Below are 12,214 nucleotides of genomic sequence, written 5' to 3'. Positions count from 1 at the left end.
AGTGTCAACCCTTACCAAAAAAAACATTAACTGTTAATTTAAATTCTAATCTTAGAAGAAAGAAAAATGTCATCATGATGAAGACCAATATTCACAGCTAAAGTTAAAGCAGTTTACTGTACTCAAATATCAAAATAAAAGCACTTAATTTGTGAAATAGTCCCTTGTTTCCCATCCCTGATTTTAAAGTATATACAGCACTAGGACAAACTACTTCCAACTTCAGTTTGGTTGGAAAGAAATATGTTATTATTATTATTATTATCATCATCATCGTTGTTTTCTTAGTACAAGTGTGTATCAGCTGACAAAATGAGACGAGGATGCTAGCCAGTGTTTCGCGCATGCGCAACTGTCAGCTGAAGTACAAGCCAGCTAGACAGATGTAAGCTAGCACAGATATAAATTAGACAAAGAAAGCTTGTAAAGAGACTCAGTGAAAAAGGCTTTAAAGTACCGCAGGGTGAAAGGAGTGTGTGTGACACAAAGCTATATACGTTATCCGATATATATGGAAGTATGAAACTGAAAGGTACGCCGCCACCATGTCTTTTTAAACTTTTTGTGAGCATCAGGTCAGAGATTAGCTTTGCTAGGTGCTAGTTAGCCGCCGTTGTTTTCCCAATAGGGGACGAGCTGCTCTGCGTTAGCTGGGCTGTTAGCATCCTGTCACGGCGATCAGTGAAGGCCCTTTGTTATATACCGGGTAATGCGGTGTCTGAACAGGACTTCACACAATTAACCTAACGTATCGGTGCCTAGTTTGTGTTGCAGTGGAGACGTAACGTAACTAATGTGAGTCTTGGCGGCAGTATGTGGCCAGATTAATTGATAGTGTTCTGTGTTTAACGTAGCCGCTCAGTGTTAGCTGCATTTGCGGGCTAAGGCTCAGGCGAAGTGAACCATAATTGATCCTGATACAGCCAGAACATCAGCATTAGCTCGGGAGAGATACGTGGACAGATGCATGAAGTCCAGTGAAGTAAGGTCAGGGGGATAGACCGTGAAGTGATGGTTTGAGACACTTTAGCGCATGTTATGCTAACACTGAGCTGTTGCTTTCAAGTGATTTCATTTTTCATTAAGGGCAACTATTAATCACTCCTGCTGCCACCTCTAACACCACGTAACGCTAAGCAAGTATAACGTTAAGCTATAAAGGTTATAAACATTTCCACTGATGTTAATGCAAATCCGCTGCATGGCTTTCCGGGTAGCATCATTTCTGTTGCATTAAAGGCGAGCTAGCACGCTAGCTAATGTGTTAGCCAAACAAAGTTGCAGGTGAAATTTAAGTAAGGCTAATAACACTGGTTTATGGGCCGAACAATGAGTTACATTCTGGGCTGTGCCATAAATCATCACAAATCAGTTAACATCCAACATGCCAGGCATTTAAGGCCATTATTACCGGTGTCTGCTAACAGTGTGTTATCTTCACGGATCCTTTTGTTTTTAATAACGTGGCATTTCAGTGTAGTGTGGTACCTCTGTAGTGGTGTCACATTATTGATGACTTAAGTCCCTGGATAGGTGTGGCAGCTCTGGTCTATTGTGAGAACTGTAATGCAGTCCCACTGTAATGACTTGATCAATCAGGTCCATTTTTACAGATCTAATATACTTTTCATTTTTTCTAGGGTGGAACATGAAAATGGGGCCATGAAGGATCATGTGATAACTTAAGAGAAAAACTCACATCGTTGTACATTTCAACTATTCAAGAGGTGATGAGGTTTAATATAATCATGGTTGAAATTCATTTAAAATCATAGCTAAACATGGCTGAGTTGCAGCAGTGTGTTGTACAAAAAGCTGATAAACTTTTAATTTCAAGCTAATGTCTGTATAGTCAGCATGAGATGTTTTTGGTCATATTCCCCATTTCCAGCAATAATTCTGCATGTGTTTTGAAAACTACATACATCATGGATGAGATTTGAGTGTAAAACGTGGAACCAGTAACACCAGATTTCCTTTTATAGTTTCTGCTTGCATAGATTTTGGCTTAAACAGAATATTGTAAGTAGGCAGAGAAAATAATGGATTTCCTAAATAAACAAAGGATAAATCTGGAAACAAGTGGTGATCACTTGCAGAAACAAGTGGTACATACACATCACATTTTGTGTGTTTGTTCTGTTAAGACAATAAGGGATTATGTGATGCTCACATTTCAGGTAAATCACAAAAATAAAGTGAATTCAGGTTAAGAGAGCTGGCAGAAGAATAGTTTTTTCTCTGCCTTCATGTCATCTTTTCATGGAGAAATGTTCTGTTTTGCTTCCTGCGTCCAACATTCAAAGTAGGAATACATATTCTCAGTTGCTAGTTGCCTAAAAATATTCAGCAATCTGGACCAAGTTAAGACCTTTTAAGAGAAGCTAGGAATATTTTACTCTGAGATAGTTTGATTGGATGATTAAATGATGGGTTCAAAGGCCTTGATATAAGCTTCACTATGTGAGAAAGGGAATGCATTCACTTCAGACTTTTGGTTAGCAGTCAATGTCAAACATTTCAAATTCAGTTCATCTTAGTAACATGCCAGTTTTTCGGCTGACATTGTTATATCGCTGTGATAATGATCATGCTGGTTAAGTGACTAGAGTTGGCGTGTTAGAACCTGTAAAAATGACGGTTATATGACTAAAACAAGATGCTGTGCTTGCGTTATCGCCACTATCTGCATAGGCTTGCTGGCCAGCAGTTAATGCACAATGCTGTTCAGTAATTTCCCAGTTCACCTCACCAGTGAGTCAACAGTGTGACATGAGAAGTTATTTTTCTGCTGTGTTTCCAGTTATTGCGATAGCAATCCACGTTTGTCCTCAGGTTGTGGGAAAGTCTGTGCACGATTACACAAAAGATAACGCATAACAGAATATTTCCTTATGTGTCACATTTTACTTGTAGAACAACATTTAAAAATATGAGTTTTAAGTTACTGAGTATACAAACATTTTTACATTCTATTCTATGACACAATTGAGATCATCACAAAAACAAGCTCTACATAAAAATGACCAGAGCAGTAAAAATGGATAAAAACATGGCTTTTGAAAGAGAATGGGAAATGAAGTGATGCTGGGTTAAAAGATCACATACCAATGAACCAGTCACTAAGAGAGAGCTGTGTGATAGCGCAGCTACAGACAGAGTTTGAAAAATGAAAATGAAAATGAAGAGGCATGCATGAGGACTATATGCAAGTTGCCTTGACATAATTGTGGTGGTTTGTGGGTGGTCTTGTGTGTTTCTGACTTCTGCAAAGACCATGCAGTAGCCCTTATTCCAGTCAGGCAGTGTAAAAGGATAAATTTACTTCATAAGTGAAATGTATGGTGTTAAGTTGTGCAAAAATAATTATGTTTGAATGTTTCCTTGGTTTTATTAGCGCTTTAAGAACGCAAGTGAGTGATACACCTAAGCCAGCAATGTCACGGGTTCCCACCCCTCCTCCTCCTGGGGAGATGTCAAGTGGACCTGTGGCAGAGAGCTGGTGTTACACACAGGTATGTTCTGTACATAATGGTGACTAATCATATTTGACATACAAATTCAAATAATCTGAATCCTAGCATATCACGGTGCTGGGAAAGCCACGAGTATTGGTGTTTCTTTATAATTCATATTTTTATCATAAGTTAATAAACCCTTCACAGCAGACAATTTGACATGTCAAATTAGTGGAGGCACAGGAGTTAATATTAATAGCTCCTTTCTGCTGTTGCAATCAGACCTGTTGTACTACAGTATTAGAACAGTAAAAATCCAAAACATTTTATTGGAGGCTTGCCATATTATGTGATATAACTTTATCAGTTCAAACTATTTCAACTGTGGCTTGACCAAATGAAATGCTATTGCTGTATTTTAAAAATGAGTGGACACAAAATGCAGTCTAATGGTTCTGTGTGTTTATTCTTCTGGTCCCAAGGTCAAAGTCGTGAAGTTTTCCTACATGTGGACCATAAACAACTTCAGTTTCTGCAGAGAAGAAATGGGCGAGGTGCTGAAAAGCTCAACTTTTTCTTCTGGTCCTAATGACAAAATGAAATGGTTAGTACTCAAACTGCTCAACAGTTCATGTATTGGCTCTAAAAATCACCGATCACTTGAAAATAAATGTAGGTCTTTGAAGTTCTGTTGTATTTGTTTGTTTTTTTTTGTATAATGTTCAATTTTGTCAGTCTGTTTCATGATCTTGCATTTCCACAAACATGGAAGTAATTGCAGGGCCTTGTTTTTTGAAAATTTTATCATAAGACCTCTGAAAACAAAAGACTGGACTCATCACAGCATGTTGTAATAAAAGCGAAGCAGTTACGATTTCCTCATGTGCAGTGACGTGTTTACTTTTCAGGTGTCTGCGAGTCAATCCAAAGGGACTTGATGATGAAAGCAAAGATTATCTGTCCTTGTATTTACTACTTGTTAGTTGTCCAAAAAGTGAAGTCAGAGCAAAGTTCAAGTTTTCTTTGCTGAATGCTAAGAGAGAGGAAACAAAAGCAATGGGTGAGTACAAGCAATCATAAACGTCACTACATGCACTTATTCTTTCATTTGGTTTTTCTTGTATATCTTTTTATTTTTCTAACTTGCAAATACAAAGAGGACTCTGTCATTTTCTTATCCTTACAGAAAGCCAAAGAGCATATAGATTTGTCCAAGGTAAAGACTGGGGCTTCAAAAAATTTATAAGGAGAGATTTCCTCCTCGATGAAGCCAATGGACTATTACCAGATGACAAACTCACCCTGTTCTGTGAGGTAATTGTCATGGTATTGCTTTCCTTTTATTCTTAAAATTAGGATTGTAATCATCATTTTAATAACCAAGGTAATTTTACGTAATTTTTAGTAACACACTTATTTCTGCCATATCTGTGATGAGGGTGTAAGATGGGACTGCACAAAAAATCTTTTATGATCAAATTGGTCACTCATGTTGGAAGATCAGTTGTTACCTTGGGACACATTTCCCCTCTCATCTTTTCATCTACAGAAAACACTTCATTTTCTTTGTCGAATATACCAGTGTGCATTTTTTTTTTTTTTTTTAATAGTCAGACCGTTTAAAAGTTTCTACACTTTGTTTTCATTTTAGATGAATAAAAGTGCCATATTTGTCTGCTAACCCATGATAACAGATATTTAGAATTTTTTTTCAAATGTATTAAAAATTGAAGTCTGTCATGTAGAAAACTATTCAGCTGTGGGACTCTACGTTCTGGTCAGTAATTTTAATTGAGATATGTCAAAAATGTGGAAAATTGAAATCAATTTGACATAGTTTTGGAAGGCACACACTATGTAGATAAGGTCCCACAATTCATACTGTTTCTCATACAAAAACCAAGTCTTTTAATCCTAGGAACTCTCTGGAGACCTCTGTGATAAAACTGTGGTGAAGCATGGGGTAAAAAACAATTTCTAAAGCTTTGAGTGTTCCCAGGTGTTCAGTGGCCTCAATAATTGTAAAATAGAGGAAGTTTGAAGCCAACAGGACTCTTCCTTGAGCTGGTTGTCTGTTCTCTGCAGAGATGGGAGAATATTTCAGAAGGACGACCATCTTATCAGGTGTCCCTTCAGCCAGAACTGGTAGATTAGCTAGACAGTAGCCACTTTAAACAAGGATGTTTTCACACTAGGCAATCTGTAACGGGCAAATTTGGGGTTAAATTCATTTGACAAGTGTGATCTCCCTATACGGTGACCGGGCAGGGTTCAGCGTCCTGTGCCCTGGTCCATTTGAAAAGGTGGGCCTAGGCATGGTTCTCATCTACTGTGAGCGATAACCGTGTCCAGGCACCAAACTGAAATCATCTTTTCATCAAATCTTCTCATAGATTAGCTGATTAGCTGAAAAATTGCTGCATTTCATAGTTTATAAATCTATAAGGTGTGTGACAGACCTGGAGATGGCAATTCAGACACTTCCCATGCAGTCCAATGCAGCATGGCAGAACATGCCAGGAAGAATGGGATAAACTACCCAAATCCAGGATTGCTAAGCTTGTGGAGACTTATCCCTGAAGACGCAAAGCTGTAGTTGCTGTGAACACAATAATGGGGTTGGAAAAAGTGAAGGTGTCTGAATAATTTTTACAGTACTGTGGGGCAAATGTGATTTGTCTGCATAACAGACACAGAGAAGCTGTATTGCCTGATACGTGGATTTTGTTTTTATTTTACACTTGTGACTGAAGGGCCGTTTCTATTGATCAAAAAGTCTGAAATAATTACAATCAAATTAGGGGATTCCTATTCATTAAAGTTCAGACATAATGTGTTTCTATTTAGCTTCTTTTAACTTCATTTTCCATTATTGCATACAAGTACTGTTACTGAGCAGCTGCTGCATGCACTTGTTTGTTAACGTCGAGTCTTTGGCATCGAAATAAGATCACTGTTTTACTGAAGCATGTAGAATGTAACCTTTAGTGAATCAAGGCAGGAGTCTCCAAATTCCTGTCATGACACATTTTCCCCTGAGTGTGAGCTGTAGTGCCATTTAACTACAAATATATTGTTGGCATTTGCTTCAAGTGACATTAAAGTCTTAGGTAGTGAAATGCTTCCTCCATCTTCTATCGTTTACAATGATGCTTGTTCTCCAAATAATTGAATTCAGTGCGTCAAGAAGAATAAATGGCTGAAATGTTCTTTCAGCAGACAAGTAAATAAAGTGTCAGTGAATTTTGATGTAATTGCAATTGGCTAAATGCTGCCAGGACTAGAATGGGTGCCAGACAGCAGTTCCAAAAAGGTTCAACAATTTCAGGGAAATTGCCACTTTGATAAACAAATTATGTTCAAATTAAAGACAAAATGCCTGTTCTCATCAATTAGTGTGTTTCAGTAAAGTTAATTAGTTTTGGTTTCAAGTGATTGTGGTTTTGCAAGCAGCAGTGCTGCCCACTGTAGGTTCTTTGAAAAAAGAAAGAGCATATTAAACACAAATTATAGTTAGAGGCATATACTGTTCAATATGTTAGTATATTTAGCCTTGGTGAGATGACATCACTGTGATATTCTGTTGTGATGTTTCCTCATGTACAGGTTAGTGTTGTCCAGGACTCTGTTAACATTTCTGGCCAGTCCAACATGAACATGCTGAAGGTACCCGAGTGTCAGCTGTCTGATGACCTGGGGAACCTATGGGAATGTTCACGCTTCACAGACTGCAGCCTCTATGTGGGAGGGCAGGAGTTCAAAGCCCACAAATCCATCCTTGCAGGTAAGACCCTTCCCAGCCTTTAGCACTTTAACAAGCAGCAACCAGGAGAGAAGCCCCCAAAATACCTTTAGCAAGACATGTGTATGCCTCTTCTTAATGGCCTCTCATGGAGAGCCATAAGCACCTCAAAAGGCTATGGAGGGTCTGTATTGCCGGCTTGATTTGTAGTAGCCTAGTTCTGCATTGAGCGCTAATCCACTCCACTACCCCTGCTTGGCCCCGCTTGACCCAGATGACTGTTGGATCCAGGAGATTGAGAGGCTAGCTCGCCTCTCCAGCTTGTCTCCATTAGACATGGTGGCAGCTGCAGTAGTCAGGGAAAAATGCTGACAAAGTGGCAGCTTTGTGGATTTAGCAACATTTTAGAATGGTAAAATAGATGTTTCCTGCACTTTTTCTTATCTCAGATTACTGTCTCATTATATGCTCTTTTATCACTGCTCTTTGTTGTCACATGTCACCATGTATTGGTTTGAATTCCTAACATTAAATATAATAGGTCATGCTATTTATCAGTTTGTTTATTTCATTGACAGCGAGGTCACCAGTTTTTAATGCTATGTTTGAACATGAGATGGAAGAGAGCAAAAAGGTAAGAATAACTAGTTTTAACTGCTTTTTGTCACTTCCTCATTTATACTTACTGTGACGCAATGACACAAATTGTTTTTGTCATTTTTTTAATTAGCATCATCCTCAGTTATCACCTTCTTTCCAAGATGTTTTTCAGCTGCCAAGTTCTTATGAGTAGTGTGATCTTTTTTGCAGAACCGTGTTGACATTAGCGACGTAGACCCTGATGTCTTTAAGGAAATGATGGGTTTCATCTACACGGGAAAAGCCCCAAACCTGGAGAAAATGGCAGACAATTTGCTGGCAGCAGCAGATAAAGTAAGTAGCCAAGCGTTAAGCGCAATTTTTTTTTTAAAAAAAATATCTCCCACATATTTTTATAGTTTCCTCTATTTTTCTGTTTTCATTTCTATTAGAAATTCTAATGGTGTGGTGTGCAACATGGTGTGCCAAAACGTCAGCTGATATATCTTGTTAAACATTTGCTGATTTTAATACTCTAATGTTGAATTAGGGGTTTCTCTGTCCAACCGCTTTTGAAATTTTCTGAAAACCAATGATCCCATATTGGCACGTCACAATATGAAAGTATTTACGTGAGAAAAAAGCCAAGGCTGTTATTCTTTCCTCCAGCTCGCTGATTTTTTTTCACTGGTTATGCAGCTATTTGTGATACTTTTTATGTGAACAACTGCAACACTTTGAATGTCCTCATGGATTGACTATCTGAAAATGTGAGCTATTATCCCCCATATTTAAATGATATCACACTTCCATACTCTGTTTCTCTATAATGGCTGCTGTTTCACTCGTCCTTCGAGTTTGTCTCCTTGGAGCAGCACTAAACACCTTTGATTTCCGTCGTGGCCAGACAAAACGTTTTGCAAACTAGTTCTGACAGACCATAAACCAGACCTTCAGCTAGTTTATGGTTTGAAATTATCATGAGATACTTACTCTTTTCTTTCTTGGTTTAATGCATTTGCTAACCAAGTGAATTCGATATTTCTTTTTGCTAATGACTGATAAAATCAGAAGGCTACACTTAACCTGATCTGCTTTTTTTGAAAATAATTGTGTGCAATAATTTTGTGATAGAATCATGGACGGTCATGTACTTTGCTGTGTCTGTTAGGATGCATTGGATATGACATTTCGGTTTTCATAAGTTTAAAAAATGGTATTTATTTAAGCCCCTTTGCAGGCAGTCAGTTACTCAGAAAATACTTGTACATAGTGTGAAAAATAGTGGTTGTAGTGCTTAGAGTCACAGTTCTATTGGATAAGTGATGGTTCAAGTTAAGTGTTTTTCTATTTTTCAATTAAGTGTGTCATGAATATTGTACCAACTATTTCTATGTTCAACAGTTTCTCTTTTGCTAAGTTGATAAATGTCCACCTTCTAGTGATCATCGTATTTATTTTTTTTATCCTTTCAAAACATGTTACATGAGCCTGCTGAGCTGTGCATTTTGTGCCTTGGTCTTTTTTTCCTCATCTTTTAAATTTGTAACAACTCACTGTGGTCGTAGTTAGTGTGTATACTCAAAACTTTAAACCATGAGCAGCCACGTTGCATCCAGGATGTAACAACAGATCTTGTGTCCCCCTCTCAACTGCCACCCCAGTATGCTCTGGAGCGTTTAAAGGTCATGTGTGAAGAGGCCTTGTGCAACAGCCTTTCAGTGGAGAATGTGGCCGACACCCTCATCCTAGCAGACTTGCACAGCGCCGAGCAGCTCAAAGCACAAGCCATAGATTTTATCAACAGGCAAGTATTGCACGAAAAAAAAAACTCCAGTGATAAATTTCTGCTGCCATTTCTGTTTACCAGCCCTGAATGCTTACCTTTTTATCTCCTTGCCATAGGTGCAGTGTCCTGAGACAGCTGGGCTGTAAAGATGGAAAGAACTGGAATAGCAAGTATGTAATTAGCTGATATGTGTGACACAAGATTAATAACACAGTCTTATCTCTCCCCCCCAACCAGATGCATTAGAATTCATTGTTTTATCCCAGACTAGCCCAGACAAAGTGCTTTTCAGTTTGAAGCGCCATATCTTTGTATCCAAGTTATTAATAGACTCATACCTGCATAAACCTTGGAAATGGAATATTTGTAGAATTTTAACAAAGAAGGAAGGTGGCCGTATAGGAAGTTTTTTATTTTATTTAGGTGATGTAGCTTGTTACTACAGGACACCTTGAAATGTTGAACTTTTTTTCTCTTGTTTTCAACATATAAAGATGTTCTAATCCTTGAATAATTTCAACCTGTGCACATACAGAAAGCACTAATGGCCTATTTGTAGTCCACTGTGAAACTTGGCTTTGCCATTACAATCTCATTTATGTTTTATTGATTTTTAATGTGCACATTTTTATGTCTGAGTTTTAACTTCATTTTGCCTGTACTTACAGCCACGCTACAGATATAATGGAGACTGCAGGCTGGAAGTCAATGATCCAATCCCATCCTCACTTGGTAGCCGAGGCCTTTCGTGCCCTGGCTTCAGCACAGTGCCCACCCTTTGGTCTTCCTAGGAAGCGTCTAAAACAGTCTTGACTGCCTGACTGTGCCCCAGGACTATACTGGAGGTGTGAAGCATGGGTTTACAAACGAAGGACTAGGGAGGGTACCACTCTTATTTCCACCAAAACTGAACACACTTGAATAAAGGAGAGTGGAGCTTTTTGGCCAGGAATGTGGGGAGGCTGGCACGTGGACGTCTCACAACAGTGGATAGGGGAAAAAATTGGTTCAGTTGGTGTTGCTTGCTTGCTTTGCTTCCCAAACTGAATTCTGTTCAGCATGGGGAGCAAGTCAAGCTGTCTGCTACTGTGTTTTTTCCTGTAATTTTAAAAATGGCCTTAATATATCTGCCATTGCTCTGGAGCTTCCCTAGAGTACTTTGTCTATTTTACTCTGTGCCTGCCTTGTCACAAAGACCAGGCCTCCTCCAGATTGCACTAGTTCCCATGAATAGTCATTTTGATATGGAGTTCTATAGGAACGTAACAAAGGTTTAACTGAATGGGAAATATTATATATTTGTAATGTTTAGCCCGTTTTGTGACTAGACATTAAAAAGCATGAACACTTTCAGTGCAAGGTCAGTTCTTTACACTTTTTAAAAGATGTGTATGCCCCATATTGATGGCACCATTTCTATGTAAATGACAGTTGAACCATCTCCAGATCAGTGTACAAGAAAGTCTGTTCTATTGCGTATTTGTGGGGAAAAATAATAATCTGCCATTATGATCCAGTGTCAATCCTAATAATAGATGTAAGACAGAAGTGTCTGTACCTTGGCCCTAATATATTAAAACATTGGAAGTATGTGGAAGTTATTTACTCAGTCTCCCATTTGAATGACATATTCCAGGTCATACATCTGTGAACAGTTATAGATTAAATTGAGATTTTTTTCTTAGTAATACCAACTTGCAGATATATATTCTCAATATATTGTGGTTAACTAAAAGTGGAGAGACAAATGCATGGTCATGTAATTGTCAAAGAAAGTGTCCAAGTACCAATTTTGTTTTAACAGTTTATTTTCTGCCATTATCTGACATATTTGTGCAGAATTAAATTAATTGAATATGTGCGCAAATTTCCTCTAACATGCTTGGATATTTGTAGGATGCTGAGCATCACTTCTACTGGCAATGTTATTCTGTGTTTGAATGGGGGGGTTGTCATGTTTATTCAGTCCGTCTCGTATCTAGTGTCATGTGGCAGACACTTCAGAGGGTTTTGTAAATTGAACAAAGTAGCATCATTTTTACGTGATGTTACTCATTCAGCATTATGTTGAGATGTTGAAACTTATTTTGGTTGGAAGCAGAAAAGATAAGGTTGTCTGTAAGAATGCCTGCATTAACCCATTAAAACATTTTCCAGCAGTCAGAAGTGGCCCAGGTTTGGTTTGTTTTTTGTTGTTTTTTTTACACTCAGTCTGCTAAGAGACATCAGTGTAAGTCTGATCAATTATTCACAGTTTTTCTTTTAATGGTCAGCTTAATATATGTCGATGTCAGGCCGACCTGACTTTGTTTTTCTCTCCACTGGTTTTCGAAATACAATTAGAAAACAATACCATCGTGATAATCATAAGAAAATGTGCCTCAGTTTAGTGAAAGTTGAACCTTTTACAACACACGAAAGACATTTTGTCCTCTCGTTTTATGTGCGAATACTCGACACAAGCTGTAATTAAAGTGAGCACGAGGCTGCTCTTTCCTGCTGGAACAGAGACGTCTTCATCAGCAGCTTGCTGTTCCTCATCCGCCCCTCTCAGTACAGATCCTAGAAAAAGACCTGATATCATCTCTGCTTTAGGACGCCTCTTCAACCTTTTATCTTCTTCCCTCACTTTCCTCTACTGAATGC

General features: G+C 38.3%; 1 protein-coding gene across 3 annotated transcripts; it reads left to right on the top strand.

Annotated features, from left to right (window-relative positions):
* The first annotated feature begins 364 nt into the window (after positions 1 to 364).
* Positions 365 to 11,734, top strand: spopla (speckle type BTB/POZ protein like a). Of its 3 annotated transcripts, none has more exons than XM_026295736.1 (12): positions 365 to 532; positions 1,641 to 1,727; positions 3,398 to 3,515; positions 3,941 to 4,062; positions 4,367 to 4,518; positions 4,645 to 4,772; positions 7,065 to 7,242; positions 7,779 to 7,834; positions 8,011 to 8,133; positions 9,444 to 9,586; positions 9,685 to 9,738; positions 10,237 to 11,734. In XM_026295736.1, the coding sequence occupies exons 3-12, from the start codon at positions 3,438 to 3,440 to the stop codon at positions 10,379 to 10,381; spliced, it is 1,179 nt and encodes a 392-aa protein (XP_026151521.1). In that variant the 5' UTR covers positions 365 to 532; positions 1,641 to 1,727; positions 3,398 to 3,437; the 3' UTR covers positions 10,382 to 11,734. The 3 variants fall into 3 exon arrangements, with proteins under 3 accessions (XP_026151521.1, XP_026151523.1, XP_026151522.1); XM_026295737.2 differs by lacking the exon at positions 365 to 532 and adding an exon at positions 573 to 795; XM_026295738.1 differs by lacking the exon at positions 1,641 to 1,727.
* Positions 11,735 to 12,214: the final 480 nt, after the last annotated feature.

The sequence above is a fragment of the Mastacembelus armatus genome, chromosome 21 (genome assembly GCF_900324485.2).
Source record: "Mastacembelus armatus chromosome 21, fMasArm1.2, whole genome shotgun sequence".
Lineage (NCBI taxonomy): Eukaryota > Metazoa > Chordata > Actinopteri > Synbranchiformes > Mastacembelidae > Mastacembelus > Mastacembelus armatus.
Note: the sequence above shows the minus strand (reverse complement) of the source record. Positions and strands in the feature narration are given on the sequence as shown.